Consider the following 25,697-nt stretch of genomic DNA (forward strand, 5'->3'; position numbering starts at 1 on the left):
GTTAAGGTGAAAATCCCAAGATCACTCATTTGAAACTGATTTCAGGACCATTCACAAACCCTAATTTCCATAAGGTGTATCTCCAAAAAGGTAATGAGATCGAATTTAATTTTTTTACTAGATGTACTCTGCAATCTCTCCTTAATTGTCTCAAAATTTCACAATCTGAATCATCCCCAAGAAAACGTTATAATGAAATTGCCACGATTACTCATTTGAAGAAGCAAAACCCTAGGATGTGTAAGCATTGATGCTAAATGTTTCGAACCTTGTGCATTAAAAATGAAAAGAAACCAATAATTACCGTCCACTTCTAAGGGGGAAACCTCCTCTTACAATGAATATAATCTATAAGACAAGATTTGATGGTTCTAAGACGAGTTATCCAAGGTGTATATATAGGAGACAAAGGATACAATTAAAATTAATGAGTACAATGAAAGGTTCTAGCTGACCTCATAATATAACAATAAATTAATAATGAATGCTTATTAGTGCCTTACCAATGAATGTAGCTTTCAACAAATTATTCTACATAACCATTAGCAACACACACACGTAAAAACATATTCCAAACCAAAAAATCCTAGATTGTCTTGGATCAAAACAAAATTAGCATCCTCGTTTAGGTGGACCAAGAAGAATAAGATATACTATATATACATGAGAAAGAAGAAGGTGAAATCCCGCTGAAACCACCAAGTTGCAATCTTAAATCTAAAAAATATAAAAGAACTCCAACCCTAAAGTTATTCCCATTCAAGAAAAATGGAGCCCTACAAGGATCCGCACCCCAATCATAGTCATTTGACAAATCTCCTTTGAGTCCCCCAGAATAGCATCCAAAACTAGCCAAGCATCCGAAGCTTTTGACTCAAAAATCGTAGACATATAAAATGCAAATAAAAATAAGTATAAGAAAAGGAAACCTCCAAAGAAGGGGCTACAAAGGATAAGGTGCTCAAGTCACAACTCAATGGAGTGGAAATGATTGGAAGAGTACCAAATCCAAAAGCTCATTAAAATGAATGATATTTCATGGAATTACATGGGTTTAGGGATAAGTCATAGGGTTCACTAAATTTTAGCTTCAAGTTTTAAATTCAATAAACTTCAACCAAAGTCAAATTCATTCAAGTTCAACTAATGAAATTCATCAAGTCTAACACCATTGAACTATAAAGTATGGTTTTGAACAACAAAAGCCTTTTTACTTCAAACTTTTTCTCATCATTAAAAATTTCACTTGCCATCTCACTCAATATTGAATTGTTATAGTGAGAAATATATAAGCATCAAATGTTTCATAGGAATTGGCAAAACACCATGCTCTGCTTGCAAATCACAGATTCTCTATTTCTTGGCAAAGAGTTTTGAATATTCACAAGCATGCTTCACTTCCTCAATCGTATGTTGTGTTGTTTTTCCACGATACTTGTGTCAAGGATAGAATCTTAAATCACTGACGTTACCAAACCAAGTATCACAACAAGTCTACTTTGCACAGCGGAATATAAACAGCAGTAAATCTACTAGTGCACAAAATATACACAACTTTTTACACCAATTATGTACAATAACCAACCTTTGTTATATTAATCCAACTGAATAATACAATAGTCTAGGGCTCTCGTACCAAGGATAATGGCCCTCACACATCCACTTATACAAGGCAACAACAACTAGGGCTTAGTGTCTGTCGTGATGACCACCAATCTACCCAAAACAAGATACTCTGACCATCTAGCTGAGGTAGAGCTCCTCACAGCTGCCTTGGTCGTACCCTATACCATCTGCCTTGTCCTTCGACTCTCGAACTACAGCATCTGACTCTATCAATGATCCAAGTCCATCTGGCCACTAAACCTTGGCTATCCAATCTACTCTCTCATTGATCGTTTATCCGTCAACACATCAAGACACATGTCAAGTTGTTCACAACTCCGTTTGTGAACAACTCTCATCTGCCCAATGTTGCTTCTGAGCTACTCAGGGACTTCTGCCTACTATAGTCTTCTTGTGTTGCTCTAACAAGACTAACATAGGGCAGGCGGGTTGCCACCTCTCACCATCAAATGTCACTTCTCCAATGATGAACACGAGTTGCAACAAATTGCTCCTCTAGCTGATCAGACCTATGAGCTCCTCTTCTGCCACTCCTAGCAGGCACCTTTGTCTATCAAAGTGTTGCACTTAGGGCTCCACACTTTGGCAATTTCACGCTGCCCACCAATAGACCTCAAATGCCCAATACAACACCAAACATTTGTTGAGAAATCTAGGGCCTTCAATGTTAACAATTTCTCTGCTTGTTAATTGCTTGTGATATGCTTGTTGTTCTTTGACTTATGATCTTTCATTTTGTTAGCTTATCAGAGTGTTCTTTTTCATCAAGACAATTATCAAAATAAAGACAAGTGACACAAAATATAGGCTTCTCCAGCCAAGACCAAAAACCTCTCACCTCTAGAGAGGAAAACCCGATAAAATTCTTCTTCTAGATCTTCAATTGATAAGAACCAAAACCATGACACTGACCCTTGACTCTAGTATCCTTTTCAAGAACCTTGTCACCAACCTAGTCTTTCTTTTCCATCCTTCTCTTGCTCCTTCTAGAGAAACTCGGTCTCTACTTCATATGTTGCACCCTCACAATTGTCTGAGAGAATCTCAGTCTCTAGGTCTTCTAGAGAAACTCGATCTCAGAGGATTCCTTCCTTCACTATCCCAGAAGAAATCTATTCACTGCCTCCCAGAAGATTCCTTCTTTGTTGCCCCAGAAGATACTGATGTCCCAAAAGATTCTTTTGCCCCAGAGGAATCTACTTCGCTGCTCCAGAACATTCTACTTTGTTTGCCCCAAAATATCCTTCCTACAATACCCTAGAAGAGTGTCCTTTTACCTTAGAGAAAACCTTTTCTTTCTGATCCTTTTTCGCACTTCCTTTTTGAAATTGAGTTCGAACTTGATGCTTAGAATGGAGGTCAAGTTCCCCTACTTATACCCCTCTTCTCTGGGTCTTTAGGCCGACTTGTTCTGGCATCTTCTTTAATGTTTGTAGGGCAACTTGAAGAGGTTTGGTGACAAGTTCTTTGGAGGATACTTTACATAGACAAGATGACCTTTTACATAGTGTAACATGACTTCATTTACATGACAATGACTTATATTTTATGACTAGATGACAAATAAATCCTAAAGATTCTCAATGGGAATTTTGACTCAAAAATAAACTCCTTGCTCATGAAACGCATCAAGCAAGTCAATATAATAATTTCCATTTTTCTTATTTACATCTCTTTACATAAAATCATAATTACATGTCATTATGAAGACCGAACCTAGTTACAACTTTCAACACTCCCTCTTAACTAGGGAGGTATTCATAATGGTACCTTGGACTTTCTCAATCTGAAGAATTTCTCTTAAGAAGAATTCGGATTTGTAACTCATTTGTATAGCATCATACCAACCAGCATTTATAGCAAGGCCTTGACTAACAGCTCTATCCATAGAGCAAAATGTTGGCGAGACAAATGATTTATAGACATCCTCATCATTGTCTCTCTCAGAACATACCCCACCTGAGTTCTCTCAGGATATGCTCCATGAGGACTATTCCTTTCTTGGACTCCCCAGTCCCCAAAAGAATATCGGTCCTCCACGACTACTCTTCCATGGGATTCCCTAACTCATCCCACCAGAGCATCGGATGCCAAATGATTACACAATCCTCCATTTTGTCTTCTCAGGTGAAGCACAAAATAACATGTCTATCGCTCCTTCTTATACCAAGAGGTTTTATTCCTTTGATGTACCCATTCCTATCATAGAGGAATGTCCCTAAGCTTATGACTTAGAAATTTTTGAGTTTCTTCCAAGTAAGAAACTTCTACTCAGGCTCCCTCTTAACCAAGGACCTATAGAACACTTAGCTGCATGAAGAGATCCATCCTTCCATGTCATGAATTTCTTTTAAAGGAGTCTTCAACTTTTGGGAACTTCTGTATATAGGGCACAGATCATCCATCACTTTTGTCCATGAGTTAGTCATGTCCCCAACTCATCAGAATTTCCATCTGGCTTTGCTTCATGTTATTATGTTTTCATGCCATATTTCTGGAAGAACATTACATCCTTCCATATGGTCTGCTTGGAAGTCAATCACAGATCTTCCCTTTAACAGTTCTGCATAAGCCCAACCAGATATTAGTTCAAAAATAATCAATGTATACTTCAAATGTCTACTTCTTTCACCATGACATCTTCTTGTAAGTATCGGCATCCTGCATGCAGATTGACACATCTCCCACAGATGTTTAGTGTCAAGGGTCTCTATCTTTTTCTGACTTCTTCCGGGAGATATTCTAGTCAAATCTTCTTGGACTTTGAATGCCTTCTATCAACGTTGTATACTATCACGATCTCGATCTTTCTTTTCACGCACTTCATTCCTAGAAGTTTCCACTCTTGATTGTAGTTAGCTTCCTTAAGTTGCATATATTATGCTGATTTCATCTAGTGTGACTTATGCTCTTTTGCAATACCTAGGAGGAGCAGATCCTTTCTTCTCTAGATCATATAGTAACCATATGATTTTCATAGTAATCCATGTGAACATACCTCATTTTTCTTTCAGTCATCTAGACTTCCTGTTGTAACTTCATCCGAGAGGACTTTATCATTCAGACCTGCTTTCCTTGTTGTGTCATCATATTATTCCTTGAATCCCGCAAGTTGGAATTCCTTAATCCTTTCTCGATTGGTGAGTCCTTTAGAGAAACTTGAGGATATTTTAAGTCCTCATCCGACAATGTTTTCTTCTATGATGATCCCAATCGATGATGGTCTTTTGGCTTCTTGAGAAGAAGATCATCTCAGTCATAATAGAGATCTTTTACTTCTTCATTTATAGGCTTCTTGGACTCGAGATCTTGCACTTCATCAGTAATGTGTGCTCCTTCTTTATTCCTCTTATCCTTACCATGATTAGGACAATCTCTTTTATATTTGTCCAAGTTCCTAACATCTGAAGCACCTTATCTTATCCATGTTCTTTTTCCTTGAGGGACCAAACTTTCCAAATTTTTCCTTTCTTCTTGTCATTGTAGCATATGCTTGATTCTATTCGCTTGGTCTGACATCAACTTTTGCTTTTAGTCTGGTTTCTTCGATCTTACATAGTGACCATAAATCTTGAAATGGAGTAGTTTATTTCTTCCCATATAAGCTTGAAGTGAAGTTGCCCCATTCTTCCGGTAGTGCATTTAGTACCACTGTGGTCATTTCTTTGTCAAACATAACTTCTCCTAGTTCTTGTAGTTGATCTCAAATTTATGATATCCTCATGAAGTATGAGGCTATTCCATCTTCCTTGGATATCTTTAGCTTGTAGAGTTCTTGCCTTAAGGAGATTACTTCTCCTGCAGTACTTACAGAAAACAACTCTACTAGTTTGTCATATATAGCTTTTGCAGTTTCTAATTTTGATACATATGGAATTAGAGAGTCTTTTATAGATTCTATAAGAATCCTTTGAGCTCTCACTTCTCCCTTCATGTATTTAGCAAGAGCTTGAGTATCCTCTTTTGGAGGTTGCGTTAATGATCTTTAATGTGAACCATGACCTCATTCTCGATAAGATTGAGGTCAATCATTTTCTTCCATGCAAGGAAGTTTACAGCCCCAACTAGTTTATTGCTTTCCTTGCAAAAAGATATTTTGATATTATCGGATATAGTCATGGACTTACTTGTCAAATTGTTGCTTGCTTCCTCCTCCTTCTTGATGTTGATGGATGGCCTTTTTTATGAGAGAGAGCTTGATTTATGATCCTTTGATGATCTGAAGTGCTTCTAGGGTTTTACTTTTTCTTCCTACTTCCTTCTTATGATGTAGGTCTTGGACTTGTTGATAACCTTTGACTTGCTTTGATTCCCCTTTTGAAGTTTGATTTGTATGTCAGCTTGTTGTGTCTGCCCTTTCGTGTCTTCGACATTTTAGCTCTGATTCCATGTTGAGAAATCTAGGGCATTAAATGTTAACAATTTCTCTGCTTGATAATTGCTTGTTATATGCTTGTTCTTCTTTTACTTAAGATCTTTCACTTTGTTAGCTAATTAGAGTGCTCTTTTTCATCAAGACAATTATCAAAATAAAGACAAGTGACACAAAATATAGGCCTCTCCATCCAGGGCCAAAAACCTCTCACATATAGAGAGGAAAACCTAATAATATTCTTCTTCTAAATCTTCAATTGATAAGTACCAAGACCATGACACTAACCCTTGACTCTAGTATCCTTTTCAAGAACCTTGTCACCAACCTAGTCTTCCTTGTCCTTCCTTCTCTTGCTCCTTCTAGAGAAACTCGGTCTCTACTTCTTATGTTGCACCTTCACAATTGTTCTAGAGAATCTCGGTCTCTAGGTCTTCTAGAGAAACTTGGTCTTACAGGATTCCTTCCTTCGCTATCCCAGAAGAAACCTATTCACTGCCTCCCAGAAGATTCCTTCTTCGCTGCCCCAGAAGATACTGTTGCCCCAAAGATTCTACTGCCCCAAAAAAATCTACTAAGTTGTCCCAGAAGAATCTACTTCGCTGCTCCAGACGATTCTACTTCATTTGCCCCAAAAGATTCTTCCTTTGATACCCTAGAAGAGTGTCCTTTTACCTTAGAGAAAACCCTTTCTTTTTTATCCTTTTTCGCACTTCCTTCTGCACTTCTTCGCTGGAATTGAGTTCGAACTTGATGCTTAGAATGGAGGCTGAGTTCCCCTACTTATACCCCTCTTCTCTGGGTCTTTAGGCCGACTTGACAGCTAGATGTAGGCCGACTTGTTCTGGCAGCTTCTTTAATGTTTGTAGGCCAACTTGAAGAGGTTTGGTGACAAGTTCTTTGGAGGATACTTTACATAGACAAGATGACCTTTTACATAGTGTAACATGACTTCATTTACATGACAATGACTCTTATATTTTATGACTAGATGACAAATAAATCCTAAAGACTCTCAATGGGAGTCTTGACTCAAAAACAAAATCCTTGCTCATGAAACCCATGAAGCAAGTCAATATAATAATTTTCATTTTTCTTATTTACATCTCTTTACATAAAATCGTAATTACATGTCATTATGAAGACCGAACCTAGTTACAATTTTCAACAACATTATGTCCTTCAGATCTGCTCAATCATCATCAACTGAGAGCTCTGAAGATCTGCCCTTTGTTCTATAATACAAGAGCCATCGCACAAATCTAGGCTCCAATAGACTGTTGTGGCATCTACCCATTGATTAGGGCATCCAATCACCTGGGAAACCCTTCCTTCTGGCTGCCAACAGACTTCACACATCTATCCTTTCCAAGGACATCATCCACTTGCATCAAAACAACTATAACTTCACCAATACATACCTTGTTTTGGGGCTTGTTCAACTGTTGTAGGTGTTGGTCCTGGTTAGGGTTGATAACATACTGCTCCAGCACCTAATTCCTCCATCAAAACCTCTCCTACAACTGCAGTCACCCTCCTTGCTTCTGTTGTCAAGTATTGCTTGTCTAGGGGAAAACCAGACCTAGATAGGCCTTCCAACCCTCTCCAAAGTGCCCAACTCTCCTCCCAATCTTTGTTTAGGCCTGCGACACCCTATAGCAGCCCCAAACAGCCTTTAAACAAGCCTTTCAGCCTCCTACAATATGACAAGCCTCTGCGGTTGCCTAAACATAGGCTTTCCCCACAAGATTTGACCACAAAACAGCCCTAAGAACACCCTCAAACAGTGTGGCCTCCTCCTGCAACCATTCGGACCTGCAATAGACAAATACAACCCAAAACAATCGACTTTTGCTCCACGCCTTGTCCTCAAGTGACTACAGCTGCCTCAAAGATGAATTGGCGATGCTTTGATGCTCTTGGATGTCCACAAATGAGGTCTAACTCACCTACTTTCATACAAGTCTCATGTGGCAACGTCTAGCCCTAAGGGGCACCTCTATAAGCCAAGGCCAACTTGTCCTTTGTGCCAAAAGCCCACATCATAACTTTAAAAATTCATATCTTCACTTCTACAACTCGAATTCGAGTGATTTTCCTTGTGTCTCGTTACTCTTGGGGTCCTCTATCAACTCAAATCATCACATGTAGAAATATCCTCACAGTTACACACCCACATGCTCAGGTACAAAGCCCACAGGCTTGGGTTCTTAGCCCACAAGTCACTCTTGTGTGCCAATTCCTCCACAACCTTGTGCTATTCCTTTTTCTGGTATTCCTTATGGCATGGTTAGGATGGGCTTTCAGAGTTGGGGGTAGACAGGTCACAGGTGCAGGTTGGCGTCATCGGCGGGCTTAGAGGCTTTTGGAGGGGTTTTGAGGAGTTTTTATGAGGTCTGATTGCATCAGCTTGGCATATCCCATCATCTGCACAATTTTCCTTTCGTTTTGTTGCATTCCGACAACTTTAAAAAATAGAGCTATTAATGGGCCTGACTCAATTGATTACGCTTAGGGTGGCATTTCGAGAGGAATACTTGGCAGAACACCTTATTGTAATAGTTCACTGGAACCGAAACGAGAAGATCAAAAAGATGGGATAGTTAGAAGAGATTCTCAGCGAACTGAGGAGGCGTGGTGGCCAATTTACCATTTTCCCACATTAAAAAGAATATTTTAATTAAGGAAAATGTGCTCAATGATTAAAATAATAATAAAATAGGAGCCTCTAGAGGGGTCCATCAGATCTATAAAAATAAGAGGAGGAGGCCATTAGAGTACATCTTGGATTTGATATTTCTTCTTGTATGAGAGGTTGGGAAACCGGTTCTCTACTTCCTTGGTAGCCCCAAGACGGAAACCCTCAGATGATTTAGTGAGATTGGACAAGTACCCATCTCCCCTTGGTGAATTCATCCAGAATTCACAGGAGAGTTTAGCAGTGGCAATTCAGTTCAGTTTTGGTGGAGGGCTCGTGCAGGATTGGAGGAGATCCTTGAGGCCAGTTCTATCTCAACTATATCAGTTATTTTGTTATTTCGGCAAGTTAAACCCTAGTTTATATATTATAATAAACGCTGAGATTATTTCTGCTCATTGTATGATTGAATTGCATGCATTCTCTTGTTCTATTTTACATGGCAATCTTTTGTAAATTGAATGGTAATTTTATGGAGAAATTTTGGTTGAATTAGTTTTCTGCAAAATCTGCAAGATATCCCGAAAGTGATATCACAGTGGTATCAGAGTTGTGTATCTGCCAGTCTAAGGGTCTTAATTGCAGATTGTTGAGCTAATTTTTTGATTGTAGAAAATTTTGCCAGAGAAGCCAAATCATCGCTGAAGAACACTTTGAGTTGATCCATTTTCCAAATAGTCACATCCTTCATGATCAACAAATAGCTTGCATAATATTGCTTGCATAATAATTGTGCAAAAGAAAAATTTAAAGAATCAAAATATCATTCCGAAATTAAAATTGAGGCCAATTACTTCACATATATCGGTGAAGGTCGCATATTATTAGAAGGCCATGTGCAATTTTATCAAAGTCGAGAGGGTGGATTCTTTTAGGGATGACGGAGAACTTCCAGGGCCGAATTACATTGTTGGCAAATTCATAAAGCCCAGCTCAAATTTATAATTGTGGAGGGCCGAGGGGTTTAATACAAAGTTCATGCTAGTCTACCCAGGGTTGTGGAACCGCACGTCTCTCTCAATTCGTAAGCCGCCAGAAATTTCTCAAGCCTCACAACTGTCATTGGGCGATTGAGATGAATTGAAGCTGAAATTGCAATGCTATGCAGTCCAAAGAGCCAAATTAATTTCACAGAGTTTTAAATCCCCTGTGTGGACTAAATTTGTAATTGCTACGTCTGTGGGTCTAATTGGTTGTTGTAATCACGGACTAGCGGTAAGGTCGAATCCACAAAAGGCTAAGCCAAATAAATACCAGTGCACCTTTGAGTGGTGGCCTGCGATTTACTGGAGGAGCTCTCAAGTTTGATGCTGAAACAGTTAAATCATCAATAGCAGGGATCTTCATTGCAGTGTCAACCATTCGTGCATGTGATAGACGCTACAGCAGTCACGTGAATCCTCTAGGCGGATTTGTTGCCTATGCCAAGATTGTATTTGGGGCCAACTCCACTTAATAAAGCAGCTAAGTTGAAGGAGAACGGTTTCAAGATTCTTAAGGGGCCAACTATCCTGTTATTACCGAAGGAGAAAATTTAACATTCCTTGGTCACCGTCTTCTATTTCTCAATTGCCACAGCTTTATGATTCTCCAGGAGGCTGAATATCTAATTATCTGGGTCGTGGCATATTGTCTTCGCTCTCAAGGGGACGCATCACCAGAAAGCCAGCATTTATATTATCAGTTGATTTCTCACCGGAAATGTATACAGTGCAATGGTGCGTGATCCTAAAGCTGTGATGAACGATTGAGCATCGGATCTTTCGTTGGGCGAGTGTTAGTGCAGAAGCAAAACTTGGGAGGAATGTAAGGCTATATGCAAATGTAGGTAAATCAAGTCGAGCTCCTGGACAAATAGATCGAGCAGCCTGTGCATACGTGTAGCTGTATTTATCCTTTGGGTGGAACAAAGACTTTTCAAAGTCTTTCTGCCACGAAGTCTTCAGCCAGAGAACGAGTCAATGCTGGATATTTCCTGTGCATTGGCAATGGACTTTTATAATGTATTGTCAATGCTTCGATATCCATAGTTTGTGAAGCAGTAATCTAATTGTTGGATGAGGTTGGAGATTTCTTGCTAATAGCTAAGCGTATACACTCTTGGGGAAGCATGCACTGTAGTTTTATGTGCCTGGAACAGTGGGAATTTGATCTGCTAACATCCACCTGGGCAGCGTATATTTTGAATCAACTTGTTGGATGTCATCCCCAGAAGACCATTTTTCTATTGGAAGCTACCTTTAAACCAGGTTCTCTCATTTTTTTGTATTGAATCATTATTCTATTGGGATCTTATGTTAGTTGATTGAGTGAGGGTTTGGCATAACATTGTTATTGATGTGCCCAGTATAGTCATGTTGTTGATGTGGAGTAGCTATTTGTGATATGCCCTTGATGATGATTAGTTGTTGGTCAGGTTATTGTGTCATAACTGAGCGCATTGTTGAGTCATATTTGAGTATCCTTGGGTCCGTCTGATGTCATGCAACGAGTATGTATAGCTAAGTCTATCTTGACGCCATTGATGCCAATTGTAGAACTATTGTTAGTAGCTAGTGAAGTGCCTTATTAGCCTTGTAAAAGGTTGTGTTGTGAGTTGAGGAGAGTCTGTGAGTCAAGTCATGTATAAAACAGCATGATGAACTTACTATCATTGAACAGAAAATGGATAATACCTTCATCAATTCCCTTAATAAATTAGCAACAACAATCAACAAAACTTTTTCCAAGGGGATAGTTTCTATGCTACAAGAGCAGCCACAAAAAGAACATGATTTGGGACACAAAATCTATGCACTTGGGGCAGATTTCAGATGCATGGGGGTGACCACAAAAGCCCTTCTCAAACTAGAAGAACTTGCTTCACTCCCCTCCGAGGTGCATCAGTTAGATGGGAAGAGCTTGGTTTGGTCTCTAAAACCAGCCATGCTTGCTCTCATACAAAAAAAATTGGCGCATCCTTGTGTAGGGGTCAAACTTCCAATTCATTCTTGTCTTAGTAGTATCATGATGTTGACCACACCTATAACTCCTTACAATGATGGCCTTATGAGGAGAATCTTCAAACTTATAGTGGAGACCTTTTAGGATTTGGATAACAATGAGGGTCCTACATTTGGGAAGACACTTGAGATTCTAGAAGTCATGGCCTTGGTTAGATCTTATGACCTCATGTTTGAGCTGGAGTGTGACGATTTGATCCTACAGATGTTCCAATGCTTCTTCAGCATTAGGAAACATCATCCTGACACAATCATAACACACATGCAGTCCATTTTGTCCTCATGTATGGGAGGCCATGATGCCATTTGCAGGAGGTTGCAGTCTAGGTTGTTGGCCATTTGGAGGGAGGAACAGTTGGTTTCACCTGCTGCTTATGAACTAGTTGAAAGGTTAGTTGAGCATAACACTGGCATGTTCAGGAGATGGTTGACCCAGGAGGAGTTGCAGTGGTTTTATGGTGACCAACCCTGCAACAAGAATGATCTAAGGGTCTTTGCTTCATCTGCAAGGAACCTTGGGGACCTGACCACTCATGCTTTAGAGATGCAAAGGAGATGGTAGAGGTAGAGCAAGAAGATATTCCTTCTATCTTTCAAGATGAGGACACTTCCTTGGATGAGTCCATGGGGTCATACGATGATGCCTCTAGGGAGCATGTGCAGTCATGTGGAGTTCTTGATAGCAGACCATATCTATATTCCAGTGTATGGTCAGCAGTCAATGGACCCTATGGCAGACATTCGGGATGATGAGTAACCAGTGATGATTCAGCGGGAGCAGCATATGGTGGAGCATGAGTCAACTGAGGAGGATGATATGCACAGTATGCATGATGAGCCTTTTGGGGAGAGCCAGTTGGAGGTCCATTTTGAGCCCAGGATGGAGGAGGATGAGCAGCCATTGATGAGGAGCAGGCAGATGTACAAACAACTAGCAGGGTGGTAGTATTTACAGAACACTAATCCTCAGGAGGTGTTGGAGTCTAACAGGCCAGTTTTGCAAGAGATTGGTGGACTGGAGCAGCATGGAGTTTCCTGCCAAATGAGAGAGATGGCAGTGCATCCATCTTCGGGTCTACCCATTGACGAGGTACAAACAGATGTAGTGGTAGCCAGCAAAGCTGCGGCATTTTCAGGCAGCAACCCCTCCACAAGTACATAGACAGGGCTTTTACTTCCTCATGTGTGGAGTGGTGTTTACTTCTTGAATGTCCCCTAGTGTTTCTTATCCAATATAGTAGCATATAAATGTTGGATAATGTTCATCTCTATCTGGTATCAAGTTCAATACAAAAAGTAAGTCCTCCAAGATTCATAAGGAAGTCCTTGTCGTATGTAGGCAAGGAACAATGATTCGTCACCCAAAGCTCCATTTCTTATGCCTTGCTTTGACATCAATGACAAACCTCTCAACAATAAGGTACATTAACCATTTTTGTAATCAAATGTTTTCATTTAATGTTTAAGGTCATTCTAGTACGAATAATAAGTTGAATTGGATGATAGACCATTTTTTGTTATATTATTGTTCCCACGCTTCACCTTGGTGATTATTCCTTTCCCCTAGCCCAATGTGACCTTCCTTGAGGCCTTTCTTTCCACTATCCAAAAGGGCCACAAATAAGAGGCATTGATTGGCATTGCATGTCCATGGTAGTCCATATTTAACACTTTCGTTCTTTCTCCTGTATCCACATCCCATCTTCAAGTAGATTGTTATTGGTCACTAGTATTGTTCCCTATTTTCCTCATGCTTGAGTAAGGGCCTGAAAACTATGCCCTAACCAATTGATGCAACAAAAGGAAAAATCTAAGTCTAAATAATAGCCATTTTGTTCCTTTTCTAGACTTTTTTTGGTCTATTTTGCCATAAATCCTACAAAAAAATTTTAGAATCGTAAAGTTGAGTTGTGTAATTTGTAGATTTTAAGTGCCCTAGAGGCTTTCCAAGGCATAGAATCCATTTACGCATTTAAAAACACATTTTAAACAACAAAAAATCACAAACTCACCTAAAATTGTATCACCAAATTCAACAAGAAAGGCTAAAACATCTATTAGTTAGACTACGCCGAAAGGAAAGGAAAAGCACAAGCCATGATGATAAAATGAAAAGAAATTGGCTAGGATAAAATCAAGTGCATGGAAAAAAGCCTATCTTGAGCTCTACCCCCTTCATTAGTCCTCACCCAATTCCTGGCTAATGCATGAGCAATCAAAATGAAAGGAACTATGAATCTCCCAACCCCAATAAGCAATAAACACCCTCATCTCTCTAAGGGGTCAATGATGCATAAATGAAGACTTGTAATCCAAGCTATGCAAGAAAAAGAAAATCAATGAAGAAAAAGGTGCACAAGAGGGGTGGTAAAAATAGGTCGAGGAAACGGTAACTAAAGTCCGTGTCCACATTACAACGCTCAAGGACGAAAAAATTTCATAGGTGGCACAAAGACTATGGCATCCTCCATGAAGTAAACACCTAACATATCACTAACCACTTGCACCTACTAATTGATGGGTCAACCTAGGAATTGCTCCTCCCCTTACAGTTGAAAGCACCCAATAGGGCCTTTGGATAAGCCTCCCATATCTAAGCATGGTAACTTAATTACAAATCATAAGCTAGGAAGACATTTGAAGATGATGCTTGTGTGAAATACTTTGGTGTCTTTTGCATTAGATATGCATAGTCTAATACTTTATGGTTATTTTACCTATGATGATGACCTCACTTGATTTTGAGGGTATGTTTCAGATGCTTACTAAGAGGTACAACTACCATCCCTTGAGAGATTGATTGAGACTTCTCTAGTACTTCAAAGTGTACATCCAACAACATTTGATGACCATTTTGGGCACCAAATCCAGGACGTTGGCCACCTTTAAAGGAGCATTGACTTTGGAATGTATCCAGCACTGATGACGACCTTCTCCTCTCCCTTAGGAACCTAAAATGTCGTGCACTTGGACTAGGATGTTTTCTAGAAAGATAATGTACCCTAGAGGCAACAAAAGGCCCCCAAGCTAACATTGTACCTTCTTGAAGGACATTTCCCTTTTGATAAGTTGATTTAAGGATGATGACTTGAGACTCCTCTATAGGGAATGGTTCCCTATATGATAACATCATGCCCAAGCCTTGTGATGTCCCCTTCATATGGCTTAAGAGTGATGACATGAGCTTGGTTAATGATGACGAGATGATGAGAAGATTATTCTTTGATGATTGGACACCTTGTTGATGACCAGATAGCCTTCTTGAGCGAGGAGCACTCTTTGACCCATCCATGGCACATTTTGATGGAAATACTCACTTTTGGAGGATGACATCACCCTTGGAGGCTTTTTACTCACATGTGTGGGTCAAAATAAGGCTTACTATTATGTTTTATCATTGAGTAGCTATCTTTTACGTCAACTTGTGAACTACTTAACTTGTAATCGCATACTTTATTACTTTTAGAAATTTTAGTCAATTATTGGACTAAATCAACTTGGTTGCCCTCATATAAATATAGGGAAGTTGATTTAGGATGAATCATTGTAACACACTCACTCATGAATTAGAGAGTGCACACCAGTAACCCATTTTTCTCTTGGATGCAATAGAGGATTGATGTAGAAACTTGACTTTGGGAGGATATTTTTATTGGAGGAGAATTTTCTATTGGGTGATAAATTGATACTATGGTGATCTTCTATATTTTTGTTGCGAGTATATTCTTCCATTTTGCAAATTGTTGTAGAATTGGGATTTCACTAAACTTTCCATCTTAATGTATTAAATCCTCTTGGGCTTTGACGCCTCCTCTTGCAAAATTCCCATCAAGGAACCTTAATATAGCTTCCTTGCTCTTAAATCTCTAATTGATTGAAAGTGGCTAGGGTTTGGTGAAGAAAAATTTCTTTGTAGCATTTTCTCTCCATACCTCATTCCAATTGGTCTTCTTCCACAGACCTCGCCTTTGATTCCATTAGCTCGGGATTGAGAAGAGGCACTAGTGTGTCAATCATTTAAAATTTAAAACCCTGAATTTTTATTTTTTTATGTTTTCTAGGGTAAATAAGGGTTAGGTTATGGCAAAATCTACATTTAATAACATAAATTACCTTGGACATCACTGTCCTAGGGTTAGGATTTGCATCTACTAATTTAAAAAAACAAAATATCATTTTTAATGCATTTCTCAACTACCTTTTTACAGCTGACATCTTGGGTTTTATAGCTATTTTATGCATTTTCAGCCATTGAAAAATTGTTGCAACCTATTTCCTTGTTTACTCATTTAACAGGCTTTGTTTATTTATTGTTCATCATCATTTATAAGTTGTTTTTTTATTGTTGTCATAAATTTTGCATGTCATAAATGGTACTTCTTAAAAACCCTAACTTATAACGACAATTGACAAATTAATGGTACCATGTGTTTGGGATCTATTTGAGCCTCTCTAGGACTATTCAAGCCCTGTAGATTTAGCCGAAGTTCCTTTGAATTCGCTGCCTTGAATTATCTTTCATTTCACCTTGAGCTATACTTTATTAAATATGATCTTTGGGTGTTTTATTTAGCAACAACCTTAGTGGGTGTTTAACTTGGGAATCCTTGGGTTATTTAATCTCCAAGATGTGCAAGGTAAGCCTCCCTTGTTGGGATAAAAATCCATCCATAAAACAACAGTGAAACAGTTACTAAGGCGACAACGGTGGTTGATCCCATTGTTCCCCTTAACCTACAGTGCGTAATGAGGATTTGCACTAAGGTGCTATATTTTGCAGTAGCATGCCCCATTGCACAACATTGTCCTCAAGATATGTTTATTGTCTTTGCTTGCCCAAAAATCTTGTCTTAAGTAGTCTAGCTCATATCAAGCACATTTCCATTGTAAAATCCATTATGAAATGAACCCAATGATATATTATATGAACTAGTTTGGATAAATAGCAGCCTAGATCCATTTTAGTCTTGGATCTATCAAACATTGAAGGGGAGAGAGGCCTATTTATAACCTAACTAATTTGCCTTTAGTTCAAAAGACATGATGTATCTTTGCCCAAATCCCGTGGAATAACATAAACTACACCCCAACTTCAACAAACATTAAATTTCTTGATTGCACTGAGAGGATTTGCACCTCATAGGATTTCATCTCTCTAGGAGATTGATATACAAGGTTAAAATTGATCTAGGATTTAGTAAATATAGCTTTTAGACATTACAATCAGACCCATAGTGGGTTGCACAGGGTTTGCACCTCATCGGATTTTATCCCTCTAGGAAATTGATATCCAAGGTTAAAATTGATCTAGGATTTAGTATGTATAGATTTTAGACATTACAATCTGCCCCGTACTGGGTTGTAGAATTTGCCTCCCAGTGCAATCAAGAAATTTAATGTTTGTAGAAGTTGGGGAGTAGTTTAAGACTTAAGTTATCCCATGAGGTCTGGGAAGGATACATTGTTTCTTTTGAACTAAGACACATTACTCAGGTCATAAATAGGCCTCTCTCCCCTTCTTCAACGGATGGTTGAATTATTATCCTATTCTCTCCTTGGAGAACTATTATTCTCAATATTTTGGCTCCCAGGTGCAGCCTAGGTACTGATGGGGTAAGCAAGTGCTACCCGAGGTTACTTGTAAATTGTAATCATATTTTGCTGATCATATTATAAATATTTCACACATATATTTCTGATATGAACATCATTGTGTATTTACTGGAATATATTTATGTTAAATTAGCAGCAGAACCATAACCTAAATACATAACCACTTCTTGGGAAAGACTCCAAAGATAGAAAAAGTACCCTTCTTTCCCAGTATGGTAGGAAGCAAACAAAATCATAGACGGGACCAAGCGTAGGTAACAATGCAGCATTCAAAACCAAGAAGGTGAGAATTGAAGTCAAAGGCCTTGTTCTGTATGGCATTCTCCTGGTCTCCAAATTTCCAATCTTTAGCTTGTGCTCGCTAGATAGTGAATAAATGATATTTTCAGAGCCCCAAAAGCTATCGAATACACTGTAAGCAGGCATCAAAACAATTATTAGATTTTTATTGCAAGGACAAAGCAAGCAACAAAACATACTGCAATATGTATCAAACAATTTCAGCTAAACAGTACTATAGCAAGGTGTTCTTTGACGTAAATATACCTATATCTTGATCTTTTGGCTTCGAACAAAAACAAATAACATCTATAAATCCAAAATACAAAGCAAACAATTAACAGCAAAAATTTGATATCAGATATTTGTGAATGTATAATCATAATTTAAGAAAGTATATTTCAATCATCTTCCGCAAATGTTACAGGCTATATGTGCTTGACAACAAGGGGAAATCACATAATCAGTATGAGCCCAAGGAAACTGAACCTCAATACTGTTGCAGACTAACCTTGCAATCAAACTGATCTGAAAAATAAGAGAAATATACAGTTAAAATCACCATAGGCTCCTTAAAGAATGTGACAAACAGCAAGCGGCCAGTTCCCTTCAGGCAGAGATTACATGGGACCATTTTAGTGAAGTTCCTCTTGCAAAATGCAATTCCCACATAATTTGTAAGGGTGAGAATTGCCCAAAAGCTCATACATAGAATTCCATGGTTTTTACTTCAATTTGTGTGCACCGGTACCCATGCTAGTTCGGCCAAGGTATTTCTTAGGCAATCTTGTGCACAAAACTACAGTGAGTCCAAGACATGCTTGAAGCCCACTAATGGCTGTCCATACATGAATTCAGCATTATTCTGGCTGGAAAAGATACAGGAGCAAACAAATTTCTGTAATTAACCACTTGCCTCATTTTAAGACTCCAAAGACAAGTTGAACCGAATTTTATTGAGCCATCACATTGATCTAGTGTACAATATAAGTGTGTAACTAAAAACTGTCCTAAAAGTTCAAAGCAGTGACCTTTTGTAATTTTGTTCATATTTAATATCTGTTCATGCTGTGCACCTTAAGCTGTCTGCAAACCAATGACAATGACATTTTCCAGATTTGTTATCTGGCTGTAAACATGAATATACAAATGCTTAGTATAGGGTTCTAGGCCAAGATTTCCCAACAGGGTGCATGTACAACCAATGTTTTTCCTTTTCCATGCATCAGTTGGGTATGTTTCATAGGTAAGGATGTAATTAGATATAACTGCACAATGTATAGGAATCTATCATGTCAATATGAATTCTAATTTTATTCCTCTGTCCAAACCCTAGTATGGACCATAGAATTGAGTGATACCTGGCATTCTTTCCATTAATGATCAAAGCATGTTTGTTTATAGTCACTCTATAAGAAAGCCAGGTACAAGAATTACTTGGTTTAATCCTAATGAGTAATGATGATGGACATGTTATGGTGCAAGAATCCCTCTTGTAGCCAATGTTGGCTTTATAAGAGCTACCAAAAAAATTCCCTTGCTCATTCATGGAACAAATCACAGAATGGTTGAACGACGGATCTCTAACTCTGAGTTTACCAAATACTCCTACTGCAAAGCAGATGGATAGGAACATGTAAAAACAAGATGAAATTTGCAAAAAATGGTCAACCCAAGATCAACTTTACCATCCAAATGGCTACAAATTTAACTTCAATTCAATATCCCATAGATTGACATGGAGATGCCGTTCTCGGTCAAAATGGTTATGTGATATGTACACACTCTTTTTTGTGATCACTCTCTATTTTAAGAAGAAGAGCCTATCTACAAGAAAAATTACAAAATATAGTAAAACATCGGTAAATATATTACAAAATATTTTACAAGAGATGTTAGACACCTAATCCTTAGGGATTATGGTAAATTATAAAACATTTTGTAAATATTTGAAAATCGGAGAAATATGAAGAGTTAGGAGAGGAAGAGTCCCCAGACCTACGCAGATGAAACCAAAGATTACAAAACTAGGGTGACTGTAAAACCAATGTTTTTCCTTTTCCATGCATCAGTTTGGTATGTTTCATAGGTAAGGATGTAATTAGATATAATTGCAGAGTGTATAGGAATCTATCATGTCAAAATGAATTCTAATTCTATTGCTCTGCCCAAAACCTGGTATGGACCATAGGATTGACTGATACTTGGAGTTCTTTCCATTAATAAACAAAACATGCTTGTTTATAGTCACTCTATAAGAAAGCCAGATATAAGAATTACTTGGTTTAATCCTAATGAGCAATGATGATGGACATGTTATGGTGCAGGAATCCCTCTTGTAGCCAAAGGTAGCCTTATAAGAGCTACCAAAAAACTTCCCTTGCCCATTCATGGAACAAATCACAAAACAGTTGCACGAAGGATCCTAACTCTGAGTTTACTAAATACTTGTACTGCAAAGCAGATGGATCAGAATATGTACAAGAAGACAAAATTTCCAAACAATGGTCAACCCAAGATCAACTTTACTATCCAAATGGCTACAAAGTTAACTTCAATTCAATGTTCCATAGAGACGTGGAGATGTCGTTCTTGGACAAAATAGTTATGTGATATATACACACTCTTTTTTGTGAACATACTCTATTTTAAGAAGCAAAGCCTATCTACAAGGAAAATTACAAAATGTACTAAAACATCGGTAAAATATATTACAAAATATTTTACAAGAGATGTTAGACACCTAATTCATAAGGATTATGGTAAATTGTAAATATTTGAAAATAGGGGAAATATGAAGAGTTAGGAGAGGAAGAGTCCCTAGACCTATGAAGATGAAACCAAAGATCACAAAACTATTTATTTATGAATGCTATGAGTCAATGGAAAATCAATCATGTGTCAAGTTACTCCACGATCACAAAACTATTTATTAATGAATGCTATGAGTCAATGGAAAATCAATCATGTGTCAAGTTACTCCACTTTCCAATAGTGGTATCAAAGAAGTTCTAACTCCATGATTCCTGCTCATAAACACATCTTTGTCTGTCTGCCCCATAAAATCTGCCTCTTTGCCATTATGAGCCTGTTAATTCTATTCTTCTCTGTTTTGGGATTTCCTCAACTAAATCTGTACCCGTTCCTATGCTCGGTGCTCTCCTCATAGCCTCTACTTGTCCACTCGTCCCAACCTGTTTGCACAAGTTTCATCTACTCACATACTCACTCATCTTGACACTCTCACCATTCTCTTGCCGTGATTTTGCTCCACTCATCCCAACTTGTTCCACGCCCATTCTATATGCTTGCACTATTACTTAGTCCAACCTCAAATGCAACCATTCCAACATTAGTTTCTAGTTAGGTTGCGTTGGAAACTTCTTTGAACCCTCTTTCGTGCTAAATCTCATCACCCCCGAGCCCATTCTCTTTGTATGCAAGCAATACGTAACCACTAATGCTACCAAGCCGAACCTTGTAGATCCACTACTCCAAAGGAGGAGCCAATGATCTTCTTGACAATAGAGACTCATTCAAGCACTCTTCAACTGTCAATTTGTGGCCATATTCCAAAAAGAGTTGTTGAGTTTTTTCCTTTGTTGTGCCAAGGTAAAGAGTCACAAAGGTTTTTCAATTGTAGTGCTCAAGTATAGAATTGACGACATGCCACAATCATAGGCATGCTCAAATAATGGTTGAGCACAAGGCTTGGGTAGCTTTTCTTTGACAACAAAACTAATAGCTTTTGAGACAAAATGATCCTTGTTTGTTTCATGTAAATGTTTTTTTTGGAAGCTCTACACCATCTATAATTACTTTATTACACATTAGAGTTCAAACCTTGTAATGCAAATTGCTTCTGTTGGAAGTGTTGTGCAAACAAGTCATGTTTATCTTTTATGAGGCAGTCAATGTTAAATTTCCATAAAACTCTGCAACTACTTAGATGAATAACCAAAAACTGTTGAAGAAAGTGTAACTAGGTTCGGTCTTCATAAATGTAATTTTGATTTTTGTACTTGTGAAAGAAAAGAAATATTATTTTTGTAAATTATAAAAATGAGTTTCTTGCTCATTGCATAGGTCTAGTGTTAATCTAGGTTGTCATTGATGTCAATATAGCAGTGTTTGTGATAGCAAATTCTCTGATACATGATTTCCCATTGATGCCCATTGATCATAATGCTCATAGTGATGAAAGTTTGATATATGATGATATGATGAGATGGAAGACCCAAGTCAATTGATCAACAAATGACGCAGTAGATCCAGTAAGCAACAACAGCAAGAAGCCAAAGAGTAAGATGAAGAGTTTATCGGAAGCCATCATGAAGCCAAAGAGTAAGAGGAAGAGGTCATTGGAAACCACGAGAAGCAAAGAGGAACACATCGGCGGAGGTGCATAAACAGTGTTAATGGAGGAGTTAATAGTAATATCACATGAAATACCGTAGAGATATCAGAGGAGTTAACATATCGGAGGAGTATTGCAGAGTATCAAAGCAGTTAACATATCGGAAGAGCGAGGGTAGGAAAGTACGGACTTCCTTGATCATGGCTGAAGTCTCACACTAAATCCTAGCCGTCGATCTCATTTTCAACGCTTACATCACAATCAACGGCGGGGGTTAAGCTTGTTGTTAACCCGTGTGCTAGTTGAAGACCCGCAGGCCATAGATTTGATGACCTCGTATATCCAATGGATATCAGGTCACAAAATGATCGAACGTTAATCTCAAGAACGGACCCGAACTTTTATAGATCAAGGATTTATAATCCTTATCAGCTCCGTAAAGGCAGTTAAGCATCGCGCAAGTTCCCTAGCCGATATCGTTATGAACCATTGGATCCAGCGTGCCTTGATCAAACGATGGAGGATCGGTGATTGGGTTTGTTGATCGGGTGGATCAACAACCGTCGGATTAAAGATGAGATCAACAGTGGAGAATTAATCCGATAAGACTTGGGACTAAGTGGACCCGATTGAGTTATCAAAAGAAGCTTATTGGAATATCGCATCCGTCGCATATCGCTAGTCTTGAAGAAATGTAACGATGGTAAACCACGATTGTGATTAAGGTGATGATGTGGCAGGTGGGACCACCCATTATATGGTTTTAACTATGTTGATATGTGAAGATCGATGATGTTGATATCGAAGGACAGAGTATGTTATGGGCATGACTTATAAAAGACCTCCGGAAGTTGCGATTGCGATTAAAGGAATGACGTGGCACGTGGGATCTCCATATGGGTAACGTATCTCGGGCATCTATCACAGAGAAGAGGTAACAGTTCGTGAACTTGAAGGAACAGAGGAAGCCGGAAGGTCAAGCAAATGAAAGAAGAAGTCGAAAGGTCGAGAAGCCAAAGGTCTAGCAGACGATGAAGGTACAAAAGAAGTCGAAGATCAAGTGAGAGAAGGAAGCAGAAGGGCAGAAGTAAGATGTAGGTCCAACAGGACAGAAGGAAGCCGAAGGTCCAGCAGGACAGAAGGAAGCTATAGGTCCAGCAGGACAGAAGGAAGCCAAAGGTCCAGCAGGACAGAAGGAAGCCGAAGGTCCAACAGGACAGAAGGAAGTCGAAGGTCACAGCAGGAAGAAGGAAGCCGAAAGGGCCAGCGGAAGATGAAGATCTGTTTGACCTCGAACCAGCCAAGTAAGATTTCATCAGTCATCAGTTGAAGGGAGCAGTAGACAACACCAGCGTTGAAGTATTTGTGAGTTTGTTCCTTGGAAAGCTTAGTGCAGTTCATTGTAGACACATTGAAGTTGTGTAAAGACTATTGTAGATCATGATGGATATTTGAAATCATCATGAGGTAACTTTGCAGACTCTGTGTGGGCAATATGAAGAGTTGTGAAGACTCCTTCATATGAAGACAAGTTGTCATTGATGATGTAGCATGGAGACTAGTGAAGCTATAGATTGACATAATTCAGTGAAGAAAATGTTGGGAGCAGAGCATAACTACCAAACATATCTAGACAAAATATAGCAGTGGGTTGGAGCCCAGAGACTTGGTGCCCTAAAGGTTGGAGCCTCAAACAAACAAGGTTGGTGCCTTGACAAGATAGGGTTGGAACCCTTGGGGTTGGTGCCTCAGAATTGGAAGGATTGGTGTCCTTGGAGTTGGTGCTCATAAACACAAGGTTGGTGCCTTGAGAAGATAGGGTTGGAGCCCTAGAGGTTGTGTTCTAAATATAAATGATTTAACTGGTAAAAATAACAATTGAAAAGGCATATTGATTCACCCCCCCCCCCTCAGTATTTCCAACATCTAGCACATGTTAAAGTGTTATAGGAAAGTCAAAGAGTCAAAGAAAAATATTGAGGAGCTCTTCTTGAGCATATATAAAATGTATATGAGTCAACCTAATGTCTAGATCAGCCCTCCAAGACAAGCACAACCCTCCAAGACAAGCACAATTCCCCAAGACAATCACAAGAAGTGAGCCAGCAAAACAATGTAGAACGCAGTCATAACAGCCTCAAAATATATATAAATATCAAGTTGGCTCACATATGGAAACACATCCTTTCAATGGACATGTCGTCTCAAATACAGGGACAAACAACTATATAAAGGAGCCTATACCCTCGCAGTTTTACGGTGACATCCTCGCATATCACTCTGAAATCTGGGGTAAGTAAAGTGGTACAGGAAGGATGAAGACAATAGTTCAGTGTTTTGTATGGAAGAGGATCCCTATGATTTTCGAATGAGTATCTCAAATAAAGTCTCAGCCTCCCTGAAGTCTTGAAGATCTTTGTCTCAGCATACCTAACACAGTCATAGTCTTGGCTCATGTGTGATGTGAAGGATCTAGGTGATCTCACAGTAACACCCTCTCATAGTCTCGGTATAATGAGAAGGATCTCGGTGCAGCATACATCCTAGACACAATCATGTCCTCGGCATAATTGCAATCATGATATCAATGATGATCCTAATGAAGACAAGGTCAAGATAATGATGAAGACCTCGGTACAGTGATCATATATATACACCTCTGAATGGATATAATTGCAATCATGATATCAATGATGATCCTAATGATGACAAGGTCAAGATAATGATGAAGACCTCGGTACAGTGATCATATATATATATACCTCTGAATGGATATCTCATTGGTGTGATAAAGTTCTCGCTGAAGGTGTAGCATTGGTGGTAGGTGCAGCAGTAATGAAGATCTCGGTGAAGGAGTAGTCATGGTGCAGCAGTGATGAAGATCTCGGTGAAGGAGCAGTCATGGTGCAGCAGTGATGAAGATCTCGGTGAAGGAGCAGTCATGGTGCAACAATGATGATGATCTCAACAGTGACAAAGAAGAGGATTGGTGTCTTGGTCTTGGAGTGGCATAATAGGTCAAGGGTCATGGTCTTCGTATTCATCAATTGGAATCTCTATAAGAAAAATTTTGTGTGGGTTTTCCTCTCTAAGAGAGAGAGGTTTTGGCCCTGGCAGAAAGCCAACATCTTGTGTTTTTGTCTCTTTGTTTTGGTAGCTATTTGATGAACTAAGAACACACACTCTAATAATAACAAGTGAAGATTGTGCTAAGAAGAAAAAGTTAAAATACCTCACAAATAGTTATCATGCCAAGAAGAAACTCATTAACTCTAAGTGCCCTAGATTCTTCAACAAAAACAAAGCAACCAAATACTGAAACCAAATTTACTTTCACCAAGATACGAAGTTTCTGAACAACTTATAAGCAGCGGAAAATAATTGAGAGATAAAAAGACATTCACATAAATTGAGATGCTTGTTTACCCAAAAAACCCAAATGGGAAAACCTTGTTTCTTTGTTGTTGTATTCTATTGATTGATCTTGAGCAATTGGATCTATTACAAAGCAATTTGTGTCTCCGAGAACACACATATTCTCCTATTAAAATAGCTTTGACTTGCCCTGCAAACTCTTGATCCTTGCTCCTCCTTCCTTGCACACTATCTGGCCCTATTTCCTAGCGCACTGGGCCTCCTATTTCCTAGCGCACAAGAAGCTATATTTCCTAGTACAAATTTGCCTCCTATTTCCTAGCACAAATCTGCCCTATTCTCTGCACAACTTCTACGCACACACACAACAAAGAT

General features: G+C 38.8%; 1 protein-coding gene across 3 annotated transcripts in view; it reads right to left on the reverse strand.

Annotated features, from left to right (window-relative positions):
• LOC149225591 (uncharacterized) overlaps positions 1–25,697 on the reverse strand; it is a 96,660-nt gene that overhangs the window by 26,702 nt on the left and 44,261 nt on the right. For all 3 annotated transcript variants that reach the window (XM_089377179.1, XM_089377178.1, XM_089377180.1), the window contains one exon: positions 17,510–17,723. In XM_089377179.1, the coding sequence (XP_089233305.1) occupies positions 17,510–17,632 (123 nt within the window). In that variant the 5' untranslated portion in view covers positions 17,633–17,723. The remainder of the gene's footprint in view (positions 1–17,509; positions 17,724–25,697) is intronic.

Source organism: Pinus tabuliformis, chromosome J, assembly GCF_031772625.1.
Source record: "Pinus tabuliformis cultivar Carrire ecotype Pingquan chromosome J, CPIR1, whole genome shotgun sequence".
NCBI lineage: Eukaryota > Viridiplantae > Streptophyta > Pinopsida > Pinales > Pinaceae > Pinus > Pinus tabuliformis.